The 20,581-nt window shown below is 42.9% G+C and overlaps 1 protein-coding gene across 8 annotated transcripts in view; it reads left to right on the top strand.

Moving 5' to 3' along the window:
* Positions 1 to 3,511: 3,511 nt before the first annotated feature.
* LOC306666656 (patr class I histocompatibility antigen, A-126 alpha chain-like) overlaps positions 3,512 to 20,581 on the top strand; it is an 86,389-nt gene continuing 69,319 nt past the window's right edge. The window contains exons 1-8 of one of the 8 annotated variants that reach the window (XM_079148876.1): positions 3,512 to 3,665; positions 3,941 to 4,210; positions 4,423 to 4,698; positions 5,287 to 5,562; positions 5,689 to 5,802; positions 14,107 to 14,136; positions 14,273 to 14,320; positions 14,488 to 14,817. In XM_079148876.1, the coding sequence (XP_079005002.1) occupies positions 3,593 to 3,665; positions 3,941 to 4,210; positions 4,423 to 4,698; positions 5,287 to 5,562; positions 5,689 to 5,802; positions 14,107 to 14,136; positions 14,273 to 14,316 (1,083 nt within the window). In that variant the 5' untranslated portion in view covers positions 3,512 to 3,592 and the 3' untranslated portion in view covers positions 14,317 to 14,320; positions 14,488 to 14,817. Of the gene's footprint in view, positions 3,666 to 3,940; positions 4,211 to 4,422; positions 4,699 to 5,286; positions 5,563 to 5,688; positions 5,803 to 14,103; positions 14,137 to 14,272; positions 14,321 to 14,487; positions 14,818 to 20,581 lie in introns of those variants that run through there. The other 7 variants (XM_079148874.1, XM_079148877.1, XM_079148875.1 and 4 more) reach the window with 7 other exon arrangements.

Here is a 20,581-nt window from a genome sequence, read left to right as displayed (position 1 = left end):
AATGTTCTTCACAACTAGACTTGCAACTTTCATTACTGTTTCCTTGAACTAATTTTTAACTTCCCTACGGTTAATAAAATGTTGTTCCTTCATTTGTTTAGTTTCCACTGTACTCATTTTGGAACTTTCCCCAATTCTCCCCCAGGGTCTCTGTTATGGTTTGAATGTGTGCCTCAAAGTTCACGTAATATAAACTTGATCTTCAATGTGGTGGTGTGGGGAATGGGGCCTAATGGGAGGTGGGTGAGTCTTGAGGGTCCTGCTCTCATAAATTGATCAGTACTGTTATCTTGGGAATGGGTTGGACCTTCCTGGCTCTCTTGCCCTTACACCTTCTACTACTTGAGGAAACAGTAGGAGGGCCCTAGCCAGATGCCAGTTCCCTGATCTTGGACTTCCCAACCTTAATAAAGGTGAGAAAATACATATATGTTCTTCATAATTTACTCAACATGTGGTGTTAGAGCAGCCAAACAGACTAAGCCAGTCTCCACAGTATATTCAAGCGTAGCCAGGTCCCACCAACTTGGTCTTTGTAAAGACCCCTTGTCCTAGAGCTCCCAGTCCTGCCAGACCTGGACTGGGTGCCCTCACACCTGGAGTGAGGCTGACTCCCTCCTCTCCTTCACCTCCTGGGGCAACGCTTGGCCTCCTGTTTTGTGCTGGCTCCCCTCTTACCTACATCCCATGTGTCCCCTTTTCTTGGTTTTCTCCATTTTTGTTTCTCACTTCATTTAGCCATATCCTATAGGAACACAGAACAGAAAATATTGAAAAGCTAAACATCTGAAAGGTCTTTAGAACACCCTAGCTCTGAGTCCAACTTTAACTTTGTACAGAATTCTGTGTTGAAAATATTTTCTCTTGGAATGCAGGTGATATTGCTTCAACATTTTCTAGCTTCCAGAGCTGTTCTTCCTGCCTCTTGAAAGTTTAGGGTCTCTTCTATCTACTTTCTGAAATTTCATTCCATTGTATCTTGGCATAGATGTTTTCATTTGTTTTGGAGCAATGCAAATGTAATTTTGGGGAGTGACTGTAAATGCTGAGAATACTTCTTGAGATTTTAAAATCATTCCTTACTCTCAATTATTCTGAAATTCATTTTGTTCAGTTGTTGGAGACCCTGTATTGATAGCCTTGTGCTCTTACAGTTCTTCGGTCTTCCTTACCATTTCTTTTACACTTACACTACTTCTTTTCTGGTTCTATTTTAATTGCCCAAATCATCTATAGGATTGTTCATTTCTGTGACCAGTTCTTAATTTCTAAGAACTTCTTTTTGTTTTCTTTCTGCGTATAATTGTGCATGATTCCACTACGTGTTCACGAATGCCATGACTTTCAACGTGTTTCAGCAGTTATTGAGAGTAGTGGCAGTGAATCAAGCCAAGAAGTGGGGACCAGTTGGGTCTCTCCACAGTTTACTCAGAAGTGCAGCTCTCCAGGCGAGATCTGTGGAACCCTTGGAGGTGTTCCGACTGCTGCACCAGATCTGTATGACCAAAAATATTTTTATGATATTATTAAAACATTATTACCCTAAATTAAAGCTTTCAAAGTGGAAACTATGTTACCAAACAGCAATAGTAATCATTATATCCTTGAGCACCTTTTAACTGCTGAAAGGAAAACATTCAAGTTCACTTAAACATGTTCTGGGTTGCAGTGTTAAAAGTCATTAACTTTATTAAATGGCCGTTTCATAATCCACATTATAAAAACACTTATTTGATAGAATGGGAAGACACATAAGCACTGCCGTTACATTGGAAGGTAGGGTGTCTGTGTCAACAAAAGCCATGTGGTGAGTTGTACCAGTCCCATTTTTTGGAATACCATTCCTGCTTTAAAGAATGAAGGACAGAGAAACTATTCTTTAGATTTCGATATTTGGACAGCATTCTAAAAAATGAACTGAGTCTGTCCCTTTGAGATAATCCACAGACAGCAATATTTTCAATGATAAAATGTATGCTCTTAAGAGAGTATCAGATTCTGGGAGAACCTGCATCCACCACTATCAACCTGACAGACCCCCAAGTACCTACCACACTTCCTGGTGAAATCTGTGAAAATGTGAACATACGACCTGCTGATTAAATATGTTAACAATAGAAGGTCTATATAACTTGGGCAAACAGTGCATGGCTTTAAAAAATATCATGCATTAGCACAAGATTCATTCAATATGCAAGACACATCCACAGATTTAATACAACAGAATATGAACTATTCAATGATAATATTTCAGAGTCCACATGGCAAAGAACCTTTCTAAGAAGCTAACACTCTGTCAACTTAGTGTAGTATCAAAGATGAATAGCCACAGCTGTTGAAAGTGCTATAAAAACATTCTTATTAGATCTTTCCCTGAGGTTGCATTTTTTTGTTCTAACCAAAGTCACAGGTTAAATGCAGAAGATATGAATAGCTTGCATTCTCCAATGACAAATGAAAAGGACTTTCAAAATTGTAAAAAGTAAAATGATCCAATCTACCAATTAAATCTTTTGATTTTGGAAAAGAGTTATTTCTCTTTGAAACTACTGTTTCTGTCAACATGTAATTAGTTATTAATACTCAGAAGGAATAAAATATCTTTAAAATGGAATTAATTTTTAATATAGCAAATATTGATAGACATAATCCACATAAACATGATTACCTCTGGAGTGCACCCTACTTTCTTAGAGACTATAAAGATCCTGAAGCAAACTAGATGCCCTTCAACAGACAAATGGATTTTAAAAATGTGGTATATGTATAGGATGGAATATTACTCAGCTTTGAAAAAGAATGAAACTACAGGATGGAATATTACTCAGCCTTAAAAAATGAAGTTGTGGCACTTGCGGGTAAATGGATGGAGCTGGAGGATAACATGCTAAGCTAAATAAGCCAATCCCAAAAAACCGAAAGTCAAATGTTTTCTCTGATATGCGATGCTAATTCACAATGGGGGAGGGGCTAGGGAAGAATAGAGTTACTGTAGATTAGGCTGAGGTGATGAGGAAGGGGAGGAGGTATAGGGGGAGCAAGGAGATAGAATGAATCACACATTATTACCTTATTACCTAGGTACCTATACGACTGGTGGGATTCTATATCATGGATACCCAGAAGAATGAGAAATTATACTGCATTATATATGGCGTATGAGTGTGCATTCTACTGTCATGTTAACGAATCACAACAAATAAAAGTTTAATTACAAAAAAAAAGATCCTTCAACAAAAACGTTTCAAACTGCTGATTCGCACCCTGAGGCAGGAATCAAGGGACAGTGGTACAAAGAAGGATCAGTACACAGGAGGGTTCAGGGCAAAGTCCCAGCCTGGGCGTGGCTCTCAGGGTCCGGCGCGGTGTCCCGGGTGTGGACGCAGAGCGCTGGGGATTCCCGATCTCGCTGCAGTTTCACTTCTCCTTCTCCCAACCTGGCGCAGGTCCTTCTGCCTGGACACTCCTGACGCCGCCCCGGGTCTCACTCCCATTGCGTGTCCTGCTCCCAGAGCAGCCAATCAGCGTCGCCGCGGCTCGGGTTTAAAGTCCCCGCCCCGCGGCCGGGACGCAGAATCTCCGGAGCTGCAGGATGGGGGTGATGGCGCCCCGAACGCTGCTCCTGCTGCTCTCGGGGGCCCTGGCGCTGACCGAGACCTGGGCGGGTGAGTGCGGGGTGGGAGGGAAGCGCCTCTGCGCGGGAGGAGCGCGGGGACCGTCCCCTGAGCCTCAGGACCCGGGAAGCCGCGTCCCGCCGCCCCCGGGACAGACCCTCCCAGCGAGGCGCGGCCGGTCCTGAGCCTCCGCTCCCCCCGAGTCCTGCCGCCCGCGTCCCGCCGCCCCTCAGCGTGCTGAGCCCCCTCCTCTCCTCCTGCGTCCTCACCCCGGGACCTGGTCGGGGTCGGAGGAGGGTCGCGGTCTCAGCGGCTCCCGCCCCCAGGCTCCCACTCCATGTGGTATTTCGACACCTCCGTGTCGCGGCCGGGCCGCGGGGAGCCCCGCCACATCGAAGTGGGCTACGTGGACGACACGCAGTTCGTGCGCTTCGACAGCGACGCCGCGACGCCCAGGATGGAGCCGCGGGCGCCCTGGATCGAGCAGCAGGGGCCCGAGTATTGGGAATGGAACACACAGAATGCCAAGGGCAACGCGCAGAATGACCGAGTGAGCTTCAACAACCTGCGCGGCTACTACAACCAGAGCGAGGGCGGTGAGTGACCCGGCCTGTCGGAGGTCGCGACCCCCGTGTCCCTCAGGGACGGTCGTCAGGGACCCCGGCCGAGCTTCACCCGAGGCTGAGGGGCCCGCGGGGACCCTCGACCCAGAAAGCGCCTGCGGGGACGGTGACCGGTTTCGTTTTCAGTTTAGGGACAAACCCGGGGCGGGCGGGGCGGGGACGCGGCTGACCGCGGGCGGGGACAGGCTCTCACACCATCCAGAGGATGTATGGCTGCGACGTGGGGCCGGACGGACGCCTCCTCCGCGGGTACATGCAGTACGCCTACGATGGCGCGGATTACATCGCCCTGAACGAGGACCTGCGCTCCTGGACCGCGGCGGACTTGGCGGCTCAGATCACCCAGCGCAAGTGGGAGGCGGCCGGTGCCGCGGAGGGTCACAGGGCCTACCTGGAGGGCACCTGTGTGGAGTGGCTCGCCAGATACCTGGAGAACGGGAAGGAGACGCTGCAGCGCGCGGGTATGAGCCGCTGCGACACCCTCTGACCTCCTGTAGATCTTTCTGTCAGCTTCCCACAGTGAGGGGAGGAGAGTGGCACCCACGCTGGACACCGCCCTGCTCCTCTCCAGAGGGAGGCGGGTGGGCCTGGATTCCCAGGTGTGTCCTAGAGGAACTGAAGGCCGCTTTCTCTCAGGACAAGTGAGGGATGCATTCTCTCTCCCTGGCTGGTGGGAAAGAGTAATAACTGACCACAGTTCCCTGGCGGCAGTCTTGGCATCAAGGACAGACTATCAGGTCCACTCCAGCCTAGTGTCTCTGGAGGTCTGACTCCAGCTTTTCCACGTGTCTCAGCCTCTACCCAAAGGGAATCTGAAGTCCCTCTCAGGGACCTGAAACCTCTTCCACTAGCTTGTCTCAACCTGATTCTAGTATTTTCCAATAAATAGATGATGCCGGAAGCCTCGGTCCCAGCTTGTGTCTAGGTTTTGTGCTTCCTCCCGAACCCCGATCACGTTGTCCATTCTCAGAATGGTCATGTGACGGCTACTTCAGTGGCTCATGAGAGGTAATGCCAAAATGTCTGAATTTCTGTGTTCTTTCTCTCAGACCCCCCAAAGACACAGGTGACTCACCACACTAGCCCTGAAGGACACGTCACTCTGAGGTGCTGGGCCCTGGGCTTCTACCCTAAGGAGATCACCCTGATATGGCAACGAGATGGGGAGGACCTGACCCAGGACATGGAACTTGTGGAGACCAGGCCTGCAGGGGATGGAAACTTCCAGAAATGGGCAGCTGTGGAGGTGCCTGCTGGAGACGAGCAGAGATACACGTGCCATGTGCATCATGAGGGGCTGCCTGAGCCCCTGGCCCTGAGATGGGGTAAGGAGGGGTGAGGGCACAGAGCCTGTTGTCAGGAGAGCAGGAGGCTTTCTGGAGACCCTCAGCAGGGTATGGACTGAGAGCTGGGGGTCAGGGCTCCTCACCTCACTCCCCTTCCCTTCTCAGAGCCACCCCCTCAGCCCACCATCCCCATTGTGGGCATTGTTGCTGGAGTGGTTCTCCTTGCTGTCACTGGAGCTGTGGTCGCTTTTGTCTTGTGGAAGAAGAAGAAAAACACAGGTAGGAAAAGTGCAGGGTCTGAATTTTTGTCCCACTGGTGGTTTCAGGTACCTGGTAGAAGTGAGCCCTGCCTAGTTAATGGGAAGTGACATCTACACTGTTTGTAAATCACATAGACATTAAAGGACAAATAAAACCTCTTGATTTTGTGGTTATGGGGACCTATTTCCCAGCATTTAGAGGCCAGAGGGGAATTTCCCTGCTGAAGACAAATGACCAGGAGAACAATTTCTCCATTCCTTCTGGTCTACTTTCTTCTTCTTCTTCTTTTTTTTTTTAAAATTTATTTTTATTGTAAACAAATGGGATACATGTTGTATCAGTTTGTATATAGAGTAACAGCATACCATTTGCATATTCATACGTTTACATAGAGTAATGATGTTTGATTAATTCCATTATTTTTCCCTTCCCCCCACCCTTCCCACCCCTATTTTCCCTCTATACAGTCCTTCCTTCCTTCATTCTTGCCCCCCTCCCTAACCCTAACTCTAACCCTAACACTAACCCTTCCCTCCCCCCATTATGTGTCGTCATACACTTATTAGCGATATCATTCGTCTTTTGGCTTTTTGAGATTGGCTTATCTCACTTAGCATGATATTCTCCAGTTTCATCCATTTGCCTGCAAATGCCATAATTTTATCATTCTTTATGGCTGAGTAATATTCCATTGTATATATATACCACAGTTTCTTTATCCACTCATCAATTGAAGGACATCTAGGTTGGTTCCAGAGTCTGGCTATTGTGAATTGAGCAGCTATGAACATTGATGTGGCTGTATCTCTGTAGTATGCTGATTTTAAGTCCTTTGGGTATAGGCCAAGGAGTGGGATAGCTGGGTCAAATGGAGGGTCCATTCCAAGTTTTCTAAGGAATCTCTACACTGCTTTCCTAGTGGCAGCACTAATTTGCAGCCCCACCAGCAATGTATGAGTGTACCTTTCTCCCCACATCCTCGCCAACACCTGTTGTTGCTTGTATTCTTGATAATCACCATTCTAATTGGGGTGAGATGGAATCTTAGTGTAGTTTTGATTAGCATTTCTCTTATTACTAAAGTTGGTGAACATTTTTTCATATGTTTGTTGATTGCGTGTAGATCTTCTTCTGTGAAGTGTCTGTTCATATCCTTAGCCCATTTGTTGATTGGGTTATTTGTACTCTTGGTGTAGAGTTTTTTGAGTTCTTTATATATTCTGGAAATTAGTGCTCTATCTGAAATATGAGTGGCAAAGATATTCTCCCACTCTGTAGGCTCTCTCTTCACATTGCTGATAGTTTCCTTTGCTGAGAGAAAGCTTTATAGTTTGAATCTATCCCAGTTGTTGATTCTTGCTTTTATTTCTTGTGCTCTGGGAGTCCTGTTAAGGAAGTCTGATCCTAAGCCAACAAGGTGAAGATTTGGACCTACTTTTTCTTCTATAAGATGCAGGGTCTCTGGTCTGATTTCAAGGTCCTTGATCTATTGTGAGGTGAGTTTTGTGCAGGGTGAGAGATAGGGGTTTAGTTTCATTCTGTTGCATATGATTTTCCAGTTTTCCAGCACCATTTGTTGAAAAGGCTATCTTTTCTCCATTGCATATTTTTGGCCCCTTTGTCTAGTATGAGAAAATTGTATTTTTTTTATATTATTTTTTAATTTTATTGTAAACAAATGGGATACATGTTGTTTCTCTGTACATGGCGTAAAGGCATACCATTTGTGTAATCATAAATTTACATAGAGCAATGTTGTTTGATTCATTCTGTTATTTTTTCCCTTCCCCCCACCCCTCCCACCCCTCTTTTCCCTCTATACAGTGCTTCCTTCCTCCATACTTGCCCCCCTCCCTAACCCTAACACTAACCCTTCTCTCCCCCCCATTATGTGTCATCATCCACTTATTAGCGATATCATTCGTCCTTTGGCTTTTTGAGATTGGCTTATTTCACTTAACATGATATTCTCCAATTTCATCCATTTGCCTGCAAATGCCATAATTTTATCATGCTTTATGGCTGAGTAATATTCCATTGTATATATATACCACAGTTTCTTTATCCACTCATCAATTGAAGGGCATCTAGGTTGGTTCCAGAGTCTGGCTATTGTGAATTGAGCAGCTATGAACATAGATGTGGCTGTATCTCTGTAGTATGCTGATTTTAAGTCCTTTGGGTATAGGCCAAGGAGTGGGATAGCTGGGTCAAATGGAGGGTCCATTCCAAGTTTTCTAAGGAATCTCCACACTGCTTTCCAGAGTGGCTGCACTAATTTGCAGCCCCACCAGCAATGTATGAGTGTACCTTTCTCCCCACATCCTCGCCAACACCTGTTGTTGCTTGTGTTCTTGATAATCGCCATTCTAATTGGGGTGAGATGGAATCTTAGGGTAGTTTTGATTTGCCTTTCTCTTATTACTAGAGATGTTGAACATTTTTCCATATGTTTGTTGATTGCTTGTAGATCTTCTTCGGTGAAGTGTCTATTCATTTTCTTAGCCCATTTGTCGACTGGATTATTTGAATTCTTGGAGTAGAGTTTTTTGTGTTCTTTATAGATTCTGGAGATTAGTGCTCTATCTGAAGTATGAGTGGCAAAGATATTCTCCCACTCTGTAGGTTCTTTCTTCACATTACTGATAGTTTCCTTTGCTGAGAGAAAGCTTTTTAGTTTGAATCTATCCCAGTTGTTGATTCTTGCTTTTATTTCTTGTGCTATGGGAGTCCTGTTAAGGAAGTCTGGTCCTAAGCTGACATGTTGAAGATCTGGACCTACTTTTTCTTCTATAATCTGCAGGGTCTCTGGTCTGATTCCGAGGTCCTTAATCCATTTTGAGTTTAGTTTCGTGCATGGTGAGAGATATGGGTTTAGTTTCATTCTGTTGCATATGGATTTCCAATTCTCCCAGCACCATTTGTCGAAGAGACTATCTTTTCTCCATTGCATATTTTTGGCCCCTTTGTCTAGTATGAGAAAATTGTATTTATTTGGGTTTGTGTCCATGTCCTCTATTCTGTACCATTGATCTACCTGTCTATTTTGGTGCCAATACCATGCTGTTTTTGTTACTATTGCTTTGTAGTATAGTTGACGTTCTGGTATTGCGATACCCCTGTTTTATTCTTCCTCCTAAGGATTGCTTTAGTTATTCTGGATTTCTTATTCTTCCAGATGAATTTCATAATTGCTTGCTCTATTTCTGTAAGATACGTCATTGGGATTTTAATTGGAATTGCATTGAATCTGTATAGCACTTTTGGTAGTATGGCCATTTTGACAATATTAATTCTGCCTATTCAAGAACATGGGAGATCTTTCCATTTTCTAAGGTCTTCCTTAATTTCTTTCTTCAATGTTTTGTAGTTTTCATTGTAGAGATTTTTACCTCTTTGGTTGGATTGATGCCCAAGTATTTTTTTTTTTTTTTGAGGCTATTGTAAATGGAGTTGTTTTCCTCATTTCCCTTTGAGCTGTTTCGTCACTTGCATATAAAAATGCTTTAAATTTATGCGTGTTGATTGTATAGCCTGCTATTTTGCTGAATTCATTGATGAGGTCTAGAAGTTTTCTGGAGGAGGTTTTTGGATCCCTCGAATATAGAATCATGTCATCCGCCAATAGTGACAGCTTAAGTTCCTCTTTTCCTATTTGTATCCCTTTAATTTCCTTAGTCTGCCTAATTGCTCTGGCTAGAGGACAATGTTGAATAGAAGTGTGAAAGAGGACATCCCTGTCTTGTTCCCGTTTTTAAAGGGAATGGTTTCAGTTTTTCTCCATTAAGAATGATGTTGGCCATGGGCTTAGCATAAATAGCCTTTACAATGTTCAGGTATGTTCCTACTATCCCTATTTTTTCTAGTGTTTTGAGCATGAAGGGGTGTTGTATTTTGTCAAACGCTTTTTCTGCGTCAATTGAAATAACCGTATGATTCTTATCCTTAAGTCTGTTGACATGATGGATTACGTTTATTGATTTACGCATGTTGAACCATCCTTGCATTCCAGGAATGAACCCCACTTGATAGTGGTGCACAATTTTCTTAATATGTTTTTGGATACCGTTTGCCAATATTTTGTTAAGGATCTTTGCATCTATATTCATCAAGGATATTGGTCTATAATTTTCTTTCCTTCATGTGTCTTTTCCTGGTTTGTGTATGAGGGTGATATTAGCTTCATAGAATGAATTCGGTAGGGTACCCTCCTTTTCTATTTCCTGGAATACTTTGAGAAGTATTGGAATGAGTTCTTCTTTGAAGGTCTTGTAGAACTCGGCTGAGAATCCGTCTGGTCCTGGGCTTTTCTTGGATGGTAGATTTTTAATAGTTTCTTCTATTTCATTGCTTGATATTGATCTGTTTAAATCGTGTATGTCCTCCTGGTTCAGTTTGGGAGGAGCATATGTCTCTAGAAATTTGTCAATGTCTTCGGTAGTTTCTATTTTGTTGGAATACAGATTTTCAAAGTAGCTTCTCATTATGTTCTGTATCTCAGTGGTGTCTATTGTGATATTTCCTTTTGCATCATGTATTTTAGTAATTTGAGTGTTCTCTCTCCTCTTTGTTAGTGTGGCTAAGGGTTTGTCTATTTTGTTTGCTTTTTCAAATAACCAACTTTTTGTTTTGTCAATTTTTTGAATTGTTTCTTTTGTTTCAATTTCATTGATTTCAGCTCTGATTTTAATTATTTCCTGTCTTCTACTACTTTTGCTGTTATTCTGTTCTTCTTTTTCTAGGGCTTTGAGCTGTAATGTTAGGTCATTTAGTTGTTGACTTTTCATTCTTCTCTGGAATGCGCTCCATACAATGAATTTTCCTCTTAGTATTGCTTTCATAGTGTCCCATAGATTTTGATATGTTGTATCATCGTTCTCATTGACCTCTAAGAATTTTTTAATCTCCTCCCTGAAGTTTTTTGTTATCCATGTTTCATTCAATAGCATATTATTTAGTCTCCAGGTGTTTGAGTAATTTCCCTTTTTTATTTTGTCATTGATTTCTACTCTCAGTCCATTATGATCTGATAGAACACAAGGCAGTATCTCTATTTTTTTTTTTGCATTTCCTAAGGGCTGCTTTGTGGCATAACACATGGTCTATTTTCGAGAAGGTTCCATGTGTTGCTGAGAAGAAAGTGTATCCGCTCGTTGATGGATGGAATATTCTATATATGTCTATTAAGTCTAGGTCATTGTGTTATTGAGTTCAATGATTTCTTTGGTTGAATTTTGTTTGGAAGATCTATCTAGTGGTGACAGCGGTGCATTAAAGTCACCCAGAATTATTGTGTTGTGGTCTATGTGATTCTTGAAATTGAGAAGGATTCGTTTGATGTACAGGGATGCACCATTGTTTGGGGCACAAATATTTACTATCGTTATGTCTTCCTGATTTATGGTTCCCTTAAGCAGTATGAAATGTCCTTCTTTATCCCTTCTGACTAACTTTGGCTTGAAGTCCACTTTATCTGATATAAGGGTGAAAACCCCCGCTTTTTTATTGAGTCCATGTGCATGGTAGGTTTTTTCCCATCCTTTCACCTTTAGTCTGTGGATGTCTTTTTCTATAAGATGAGTCTCTTGCACCAGCATATTGTTGGGTCTTTCTTTTTAATCCATTCTGCCAGTCTATGTCTTTTGATTGATGAGGATAGGCCATTAACGTTCAGTGTTATTATTGAGGAATGATTTGTATTCCCAGTCATTTGGCTTATTTTTGGTTTTTAACTTGGCTTGGTTTCTCCTTTGAGTGGTTTTTCTCTAAGGTAGTTCCTCCATTTGCTGACCTCCATGTTGTTTTTCATTTCCTCCTCATGGAATATTTTGTTGAGAACATTCTGTAGTGCAGGCTTTCTATTTGTAAATTCTTTTAACTTTTGTTTATCATGGAAGGATTTTATTTCATCTTCAAATCTGAAGGTTAATTTTGCTGGGTATAGGATTCTTGGTTGGCAACCATGTTCTTTCAGAGCTTGAAATATGTTGTTCCAGGCCCTTCTAGCTTTTAGAGTCTGGGTTGAGAAGTCGGCTGCTATCCGTATTGGTCTCCCCCTATATGTAATCTGAATGCTTTACTCTTGTGGACTTCAAAATCCTACCTTTATTTTGAATTTTCATTATAGGCATTTTCATTATAATGTGTCTTGGTGTGGATCTGTTGTGATTCTGTGCATTTGGTGTTCTGTAAGCCTCTTGCATTTTTTTTTCCATTTCATTCTTCAGGTTTGGGAAATTTTCTGATATTATCATTGAATAGGTTGTTCATTCCTCTGGTTTGTATCTCTATGCCTTCCTCAATCCCAATAATTCTTAAATTTGGTCTTTTCATGATGTCCCATAGTTCGTGGAGATTCTGTTCATGATTTCTTACCATCTTCTCTGTTTGGGTGACTTTATTTTCAAGATTAAATATTTTGTCTTCATTGTCTGAGGTTCTGTCTTCCAAGTGGTCTAGTCTTTTGGTGATGCTTTCCATTGAGTTTTTTATTTGGTTTATTGTGTCCTTCATTTTAAGGATTTCCGTTTTTTGAGAATCTCTATCTCTTTGTTGAAATGATCTTTTGCTTCCTGCAGGTGCTCTGTCAGCTTATTGGTATCATCATTCATTGCCTGCATTTGCTCTCTTATCTCATCCTTTGCTTCGCGAATCATCTTAATCACGTATAATCTGAAGTCCTTTCTGACATTTCTTCTAACATACTGTCATTGGATTCTATTACTATAGAATCTAGATTTGTTTGGATCATTTTCTTCCCTTGTTTTTTCATGTTGTTCATGTATCTTCCCCTCTAGCAGTGCAGATCTGGGGTATTGCAGATTTCCCCCTATAGGCTTATAGTGGCCCTATGGGTTTCCAAAACCCTTTCTTTAAGGGGAGATCAATATTAGCAGTGCCCAAATCAGACACTATGCAATCGTAGACCAAATAGTCCCTATGGGGACAATAACAAAATTGTCTTAATAAACAAAATGAGTTCAAATGAGTTCTTTGGTAAAACAAACAGGTTTGCATTAAGGTCTGCAGTTTCTAATGGAGGACAAAAGGATGCAGAGTGATGTAGAATGTGGCTGTTAATGGGATAAGAAAAGAATATACAGAAGTTCTAGAAAATAAAAAGGGTGAGAGTGTAATCAAAAGAAGTAGGATGTTAGCATGCAAAAAAGGGAGAAAGAGATTCTGAGGGAACAGGTAAAGAAAAGGAAAAGAGAGCCATAAAAGTAAAGAAATAAAAACTTAAATTTTTTTAAAAAGGAGAAAAAAGAAAATCTACAGTATAACAGTCATATAGTAATGAAACCTCCCAGTGTTCAGTAGCCTTATGCATGAGAGGTACCTGACAATGAGCTTCAAGCCTCCAGCAGGCAACGCAGGATGGGATTTGCCCCACCCAAAGATCGGAGCTAAGGCTTCCAGGATTATCCAAGATGGCCACTCTGGCTTCGAAATGTGTTGGCAAACGGGGAACTGCAGCTCAGGGGTGGACATGGTCAATTGGAGGTCCTGGAGATGGGATGCAGGTGGTCCGGCAGGGGTCCTGGAGGTCCGGTGTGTTTGGTATGGTTGTGGGATCCTGGAGGCCAGGTGCAATCAGTCAGTCTGGAGTCCCGGTGATAGGGCGCAGTCAGTTGGTCTGGGGGTCCTGGCGGCAGGGAGCAGTCAGTAGATGTGTGGGTCCTAGAGGCAGGGAGTGATCGGTTGGGCTGAGGAATCCTGGAGACGGGGCTCAGTCAGTCCGGCCAGAGGTCCTACGGGACCTGGCTGATGTCTCAAAATGGCAGCAGCCACGTGTAATCAAACTGGAGGTACTGTAACAGTGAACTTCCAAGCAGCAGCAGTCAGCTGATGCTCCACTGGGGGTTGGCGATCGTTTGCTGACTGTTGTCGGACGATCGGGAGGTGAACCTGGAGCGTTGGGTGATGGATAGGAGTAAGGCAGGTGATGGACAGGTGAGAGGCAGGCAAATGGCGGATGATAGGTGCCTGACAGTGAGCAATGTGCTCTCAAAAAAGGCGTCAATATGCTGGCAGACTGCAGGTCATCACAGCAGACAAATGGGTAGACATCAGGGGATCCATAAGCAGCAAAAACTGCCTCACTGAGAAACAGATATCCTCTGCTTGAAACTGGTGTTATGACAAGGAACGCAGCCTCCCTCTAGTCCACCATCTTGGATCTCATACTTTCTTCTTGTCTCCTGACCCTTCCCTACATCTGCAGCACAGTTGTGGATACTTTCCCAGTGTCCAGCACTAGGAGGTAGCTCTAAGACCCATTTCCAACCTGTTCCCTCACAGGATTCTTTCTTCCCACAGGAGTAAAAAAAGGGACCTATGCACCAGCTGCCTGTAAGTATGAAGAACAGTGATCCCTGAAGCCCAGGAGATCGTGTGGTGGGGAGCCATGGGGAGCTGACCCATCCCATGATTCTCCATTGCCCACATCTCCTGTGGACTCTGACCAGGTTCTGTTTGTTCTGCTCAGGTAATGACAGTGCCCAGGGCTCTGATGTGTCTCTGACTGCTTAAAAAGGTGAGACCCTGGAGGGTCTGAAGAGGGAGAGGGGCTGGGGTAGGGGGAGACTCCTGGGTTACAGGGACTCTCAGGGATTTTTGACATTTTGAGTGTTCAATGGGTTGTTCATGGTGTCTCCATTACAATGAGTGATCTGAATTTGTTCATAACACTTTCATTTACAGTTGAGACAGCTGCCTTCTGTGGGGCTGAGCACCACAGAAATGATTCAGTTCTCTTCCTGCTCCCCACTGTGACTTCAAGAGATCCTGACTTCTCTGTGCAGCTGGTATCTAACTGTGTCTATGTGCCTGTGTTCCTGTCACCATCAAGTGAGGAAAGGGAGAGAGGAGCACATCCCTGACCACCAAGACCCCTCCCCACACTGTCTGCTGTCTTCCTCAATCAGCTTTCCTCTGTAGCAGATGTGAGGCTGGATGTCTTCAGTCCTGATTTAGCTTTATGTTGCCCTGGGCTGTAGCTTCTTTCTTCCCTATTGAAAAACAGAATCTGGATATTGATTTGTATTTCAAATTTGTGCCATAAAGTGTGGTTGATGGTTAATTAAATGAAAAGAGGACTCCTAAAATTTCTGAGAGAAAATAAAACCTGAAACCTTCCAGGATCTGTGTGTTTGCTGTGCTGTGTCTGCTGCGGGTGGAGACTGGAGAAGGATGAAAAGAGCTGAGGGTGGACAAGGTGGTACCCAGTCTGTGCTCAGTGCATCCTGGGCCTTGATGTGGTCACTCCTCAGCTGCATTTCTTCCCTGCTCCTTAGTCCTTGCCCTTCAGTTGAACATCATCCCACCAGAACCTGTGATGACGGTGACTCGAGCATCACCAGGCTGGTCCTGCCTCCAGCACCACGGGCAGGGAGGGCATCATGCCAGTGGGCAGCATAGCTGAGACCTGAGTCTGATCTTCTGCTCCATCTCTTTTTGTTTCTCAGTTTCTATAGAGAATTATCCCTTTTCTGGTTATTAAGAAAGAGTCCTCATCCTCCTCTGGGTGTCTCTCAACTTTGACAGCAGCAGGAGTCCTTTTACCTGTCATTGTCCCACAAAACCAAGGGCAGTTTCCTGGATTGTATTTTATATTATTCCTGCAATATTTTTAAGTGAACCAGATTATGGGAATAGCAGAGAGGAAGGATCTCATGATTTCTCATCTTAGATTAAATCCTCTTGGTGTTCCCTATTCTCTATTCCACAACTTCACTGTCCTTAACAACAATAATCCTAGAACTTGCTCCATTACAGATTCTTGGATAGAGAAAACAGAGTCTAAGAAAGTTTTTTGTTTAGTTGGAAAATATGACCTATCAGTCAAGGACCATCTTTTCTGAAGATTGAAATGTGCTTGGGTGCTGGGGAGCACAGGGGGGCTGGTGTGCAGGGAGGGAGGGCAGCACTGGTGAGAAAAGCCCAGATGACTCTGACCTCAGTGTGAGAAGCGCTCGTGCTGCAGATGCCACAGCAGCAGTTGATCTGAGGCTCCTTTAATAAAGTCAGTGTCTCTAGAAGAGGGAGGAGCTGACACATGCTTTCCACTCTCATTTCTTGAGAACTGAATAGGTGACACACAGTTTGCACCTAGGATACATCAGGGAACTGAAAACAAACCAAGAGTGCCACACTTGTGGAGCCTGTGTTCTGTAGGAAAGAGAGAAGACACACTGTAAGCTCAGTAAATAAGGACAGTGCTCACATCAGGTGGTAAGTATTGGAGGGCAGGTGTCAGAGTGGGTGTGTGGGGACAGGGAAGATAGCTGTTTACTAGGGTGGTCGGCATAGAACTTATTAGCAAGGTGACCTTTAAGGATGGATTTGAAGGTCATGAAGGAATTTATCAGGATGTGTGGAGGAAGAACTTTTTAAATTATTTATTTATTTATTTTGATTTATTATACACAAATGGGGTACAACTCTTGTTTCTCTGGTTGTACACAAAATAGAGTCACACCATTTGTGTGATCATACGTGTACATAGGGTAATGATGTTCATCTCATTCTGTTATTTTTCCTTCCCCCACCCCTCTTTTTCTTCTATACAATCCATCCTTCTTCCATTCTTGCCTCCTTCCTATCCCCCATTATGTATCAATATCTGTTTTTCAGACAGATCATTTGGTCTTTGTTTTTTTGGCTTATCTCACTTAGCATGATATTCTCCAACTGCATCTATTTGCTTGCAAATGTCATAATTTTATTCTTCTTTATGGCTGAGTAATATTCCATTGTGTATGTTGCTGCCTGCAGCAACAACCCGGAGACTGAAAATCGGAGACAGACTGGGAATGAGCAGTATCTTTATTTTCCGAAGTTACTTCCTCTCCTTCACCAGGAAGGAGGGTCCTATCTACCATCAAATAGCCAATCATCCTAGAATATCCCACTCGGTGATCAGAGCATGAGCACAGGCACTGTATAAGAAAGAATAGGGAGCCTGAGTTGTCCAAGAGTAGGGAAGGAAACCTGACCAATCAGAGTAGAGATTACGTATAAACCCACACTACTAAGGCCATACCTGCACGACCTCTTGGCTTTTTGCCAGCCGTCATCTTAGAACTACTCCTCATATGACTCTCTCACATGTGTATATATACCACAGTCTTTTTATCCATTCATTAATTGAAGGGCATCTAGGTTGGTTCCACAATCTGGCTATTGTGAATTGAGCAGCTATGAACATTGATGTGGCTGTATCTCTGTAGTACACTGATTTTAAGTCCTTTGGGTATAGGCCAAGGAGTGGGATAGCTGGGTCCAATGGTGGTTCCATGAGGAAGATATTTCTACTTAGGAAGAAGCTGCCCTGCAATGCACCAGGGCAGGATCCTGTGTGTGTTCTGCTGAGCTAAGAACAGAATTGAGATTGGAGGACTAGCAAGACAGTCCTGCAGGGACGAGTCTCTCCTTTGGTGGAGAGATTGGTCGCTTCACCTGGAGTATGAGAAAGAGGAAGAAATAGAGGACCAAAAATTTGTGACACTGTAATCAGAAAGACAAGTGATGCACCAAAGAAGAAGGGAAGATTGTCAGGGGCAGGTGTGAGGACAGGACTTTGCAGGCGCTCAGTGGAGATGCTAAGCTGAGTTGTTCAAACTGCTATACTAAAAGCTAATGATAAAACTGCTCTCAGAAGACCCAAGGGTTTGATGCTTGACTGGTGTTAGTCTGGGCAAGGTGTGGCAGAGGTATCCTTGCTCACTCTCACTTCCTGTATGTGTCTTGTTATGGGTTGGAAACAAACATTTCACACTCCAGTGCTAGTGCACTTAGCATCATTTGAGTAGCCTTGCTCTAGACAGAACAGTGTTCCAGCCTCTGCCCGGTGTCAGATTAACAGCAGGCAAAAAATCAGGTAATGGTGATTCCATTTTTACTAACATGAGTTTAAGGTTGTCTCTTCCCTTAAAATCAGCTAGAAGGAAGACATAAAATGGAAGAAGCATTCAAAAGTAGAGAAGTACAGTAACAATTCTTTAGTTCAAACTATAAATGTGGGCAAAAATTCATGGAGAAATATTACTCTTATTCCAAGGCATTTCCCCAAACTGGGAAAATATTAGCTTTGACTTTTTAGACTCAAGGTATATTACTGTGTTAGATTCTTGTCAGAATAACCAAATACCTGAGATAATTCACTTATAAAGAGGAAAGGTTTATGATGGCTCATGGCTTTGGAGGGTGAAGTCCATGAAGTCCTGCCACTTCACACCTGTAGTGAGACAGCACATCGTGTTGGGAGCACTGGACAGACCAAAACCACTCACCTCCTCACCAGGAGCAATGGAGAAGAAGAAGGGAGTGGTGTCCAGCAATGTCCTTCAAGGGCACACCTCCTAATGTTCTAAGGACTTCCTACCAGGTCACAACTCTCAAATATTTCACCACTTCCCCGTAGCACCACCCAGGGACCACGCCTCTAGCACATGGTCTTTGGGAACACTGAGTGTTCAATCACAACAAGCACGTAGGTGATGATAGGAAGTATCATAAAAGACATCCTGGCTTTCTGTTAAATCTGGAAAACAAAATATGTTTATCCTCTGAGCAAGAAGTGAAAATCTTTTTTTTTCCCCATGCCAAATTGGTCTAAGATACTTATGGTGAAGAAAATAATAAAAACAAAAAAAAAATATCAAGAAACACAACTGTTTTTGAGAAATTTCTAATCCCTACCCTGTACTCCTAGAGGTTTGTTGCCTGAGTTGTCTTTACCACTTTGGGCCAAGCTATGATCCTTTATTTTGTTTTATAAATGTCCTGGGTTGGTAGTGACTCAAAATTTGAAGGAGGGAACAACAATTTCTATAGGAATCCATAGTTATCCAATGTGTGAGATAATTTACACAGTTTATTTCAAAAGGAAATGAGAAGCTAGGAGCACATGTGTGTAAGTACAAGTGGAAAACGACAACAGGGTTGAAAATCAGTAGAAATGAAATGATAACAGAAGGAGGTTCATAAGTGTTAAGAAAGAAAATGTTATATACCCTCACCAGTGTTATCTACAAAGAAATACATGACAACCTTCAAGATGCCTGTGGAAGTACAAAACTAACCACAACCTAGCTGTTTTTCAAAGACCCCTTATTTAGTTATGAGAGAGTAAAATCATAATAGTTATTTTAATAATTCAGTTCACTGACTTCTGCTTTGAGCCATAATGGAGTCAGAAACATTAGAAATTCATAAAAACATATGAAAAGACAGAAAGACATTCAGACATTGGCCAAGTATGACAGAGACTGCAATCACTACGAGAAAAGGAATGAAAGAGGTGAGACCTGCAGTTGTTCATCTTCCTTCCTGGATGCAGTTCTCAGAAAACAGTGCAGGGAGGAGGAGCCCTACACAGCCCAGAAGCCTCAAGGAGTTGAGGGCACAGAGATACGTATTTGGAGAGGCCACAACAGCAGAGTATGCAAGATGACGGCAGATAGAGAAGGCTGCAGAAAATAACAGCACTGCAGGTCTGGAGGGCACCTCTTACGCCCTCAGTTCATCAGCACACATGTAAGAACACCACGCAAGGACAGGAAAAGATAGTCCAAAAACACCAGAGGGAACAATGGTACCTAGGGATACACAGAGTGAGAGAAAGTGTGTTCCCACTGGAAACAGAAAGCTGGAAAAACTAATAGTTTGCTGGATATTGGAGACAGTATGCAGAAGGCTCTGTGACATTATCAGTGCATAACGTGTGGCATCAAACAAAAATTACCCAGTATGCAATGAAAACAAGAAAATGCAGCACACGAAGAGCAGAGAAAAACAATCCAGGGAACTTAACATTAAGACAGTTATTGTAAATGAATTTCTCATGCTCAGAAGGTTACATAAGAGGCAAAAGATAGACTAAAAACATCAGTCATGGTAATCCAAACTTGTAATTTTTGCTACTCAGGAGGCTGAGACAGGAGGATTCCAAGTTCAAGTGCAGCCTGGGAAACTTAGCAAGACCCCGTCTCCAAATAAAATAAGAAGATCTAGGTGTATAGTGTTTACCTAGCACACACAGAACCCTGAATTTGATCCCTAGTATCAAAAAAATAGATAAATAGATCAGTGAGGGTACATAAAAGATCACAATAATATTTGGAAAGATGAAAGTGTCCGAGATGTGAAGTGAGATTAATGGTAGACCCTGCATTGGAGAATAGAAACCAGTGAGTTTGAAAACAAAGAAAGAAAACCTTTTCAAAATTACACAAAGCAACACTTAGCAATTTATTGTTGGGTTTATGACATATTCTGATATGTACTTATAGATAACAACACACAAAACACACACAAACCAGGAAATTCAACTATAAAGAATTTCCATATCTTGGTGAAATTAAGTTAATATAAATCTGAAGTAGTTTCTTATAAACTTCTAGGAGCTAATGAAATAGCTCATTTTGGATAGTGCTTGCCTAGCATGCCTGAAGGCCACAGTTCGAATTTCCTGCCTCTCAGGGAGGAAAAAAACAAAAACAAAAACAAAAAACAAAAAACAGAAACAAAACTTTTTGGGCTAGGGATATAATTCAGTTGGTAGAGCGCTTAGCGGGCATGCGCAAGGCCCTGGGTTCAATCCCCAGCACCAAAAAAAAAAAAAAGAAAGAAAGAAAGAAAAAAAATTCTAGAGTAAACACTAATAAAAATGTAGTGAAAAATTTTTAGAACATTAACTGAGGTAATTTCTATTACAGTAGAAAATCAGGGCTGCCACTCCCATCACAGGCCACCACTCCATCAGAGTGCACAGACCTGAGGACAAGCCCGCCTC

The sequence above is a fragment of the Sciurus vulgaris genome (genome assembly GCF_902686455.1).
Source record: "Sciurus vulgaris genome assembly, chromosome: 7".
Classification (NCBI taxonomy): Eukaryota; Metazoa; Chordata; class Mammalia; order Rodentia; family Sciuridae; genus Sciurus; species Sciurus vulgaris.
The sequence above is the reverse complement of the archived record's forward strand: the minus strand, read 5'-3'. Positions and strand labels throughout refer to the sequence as shown.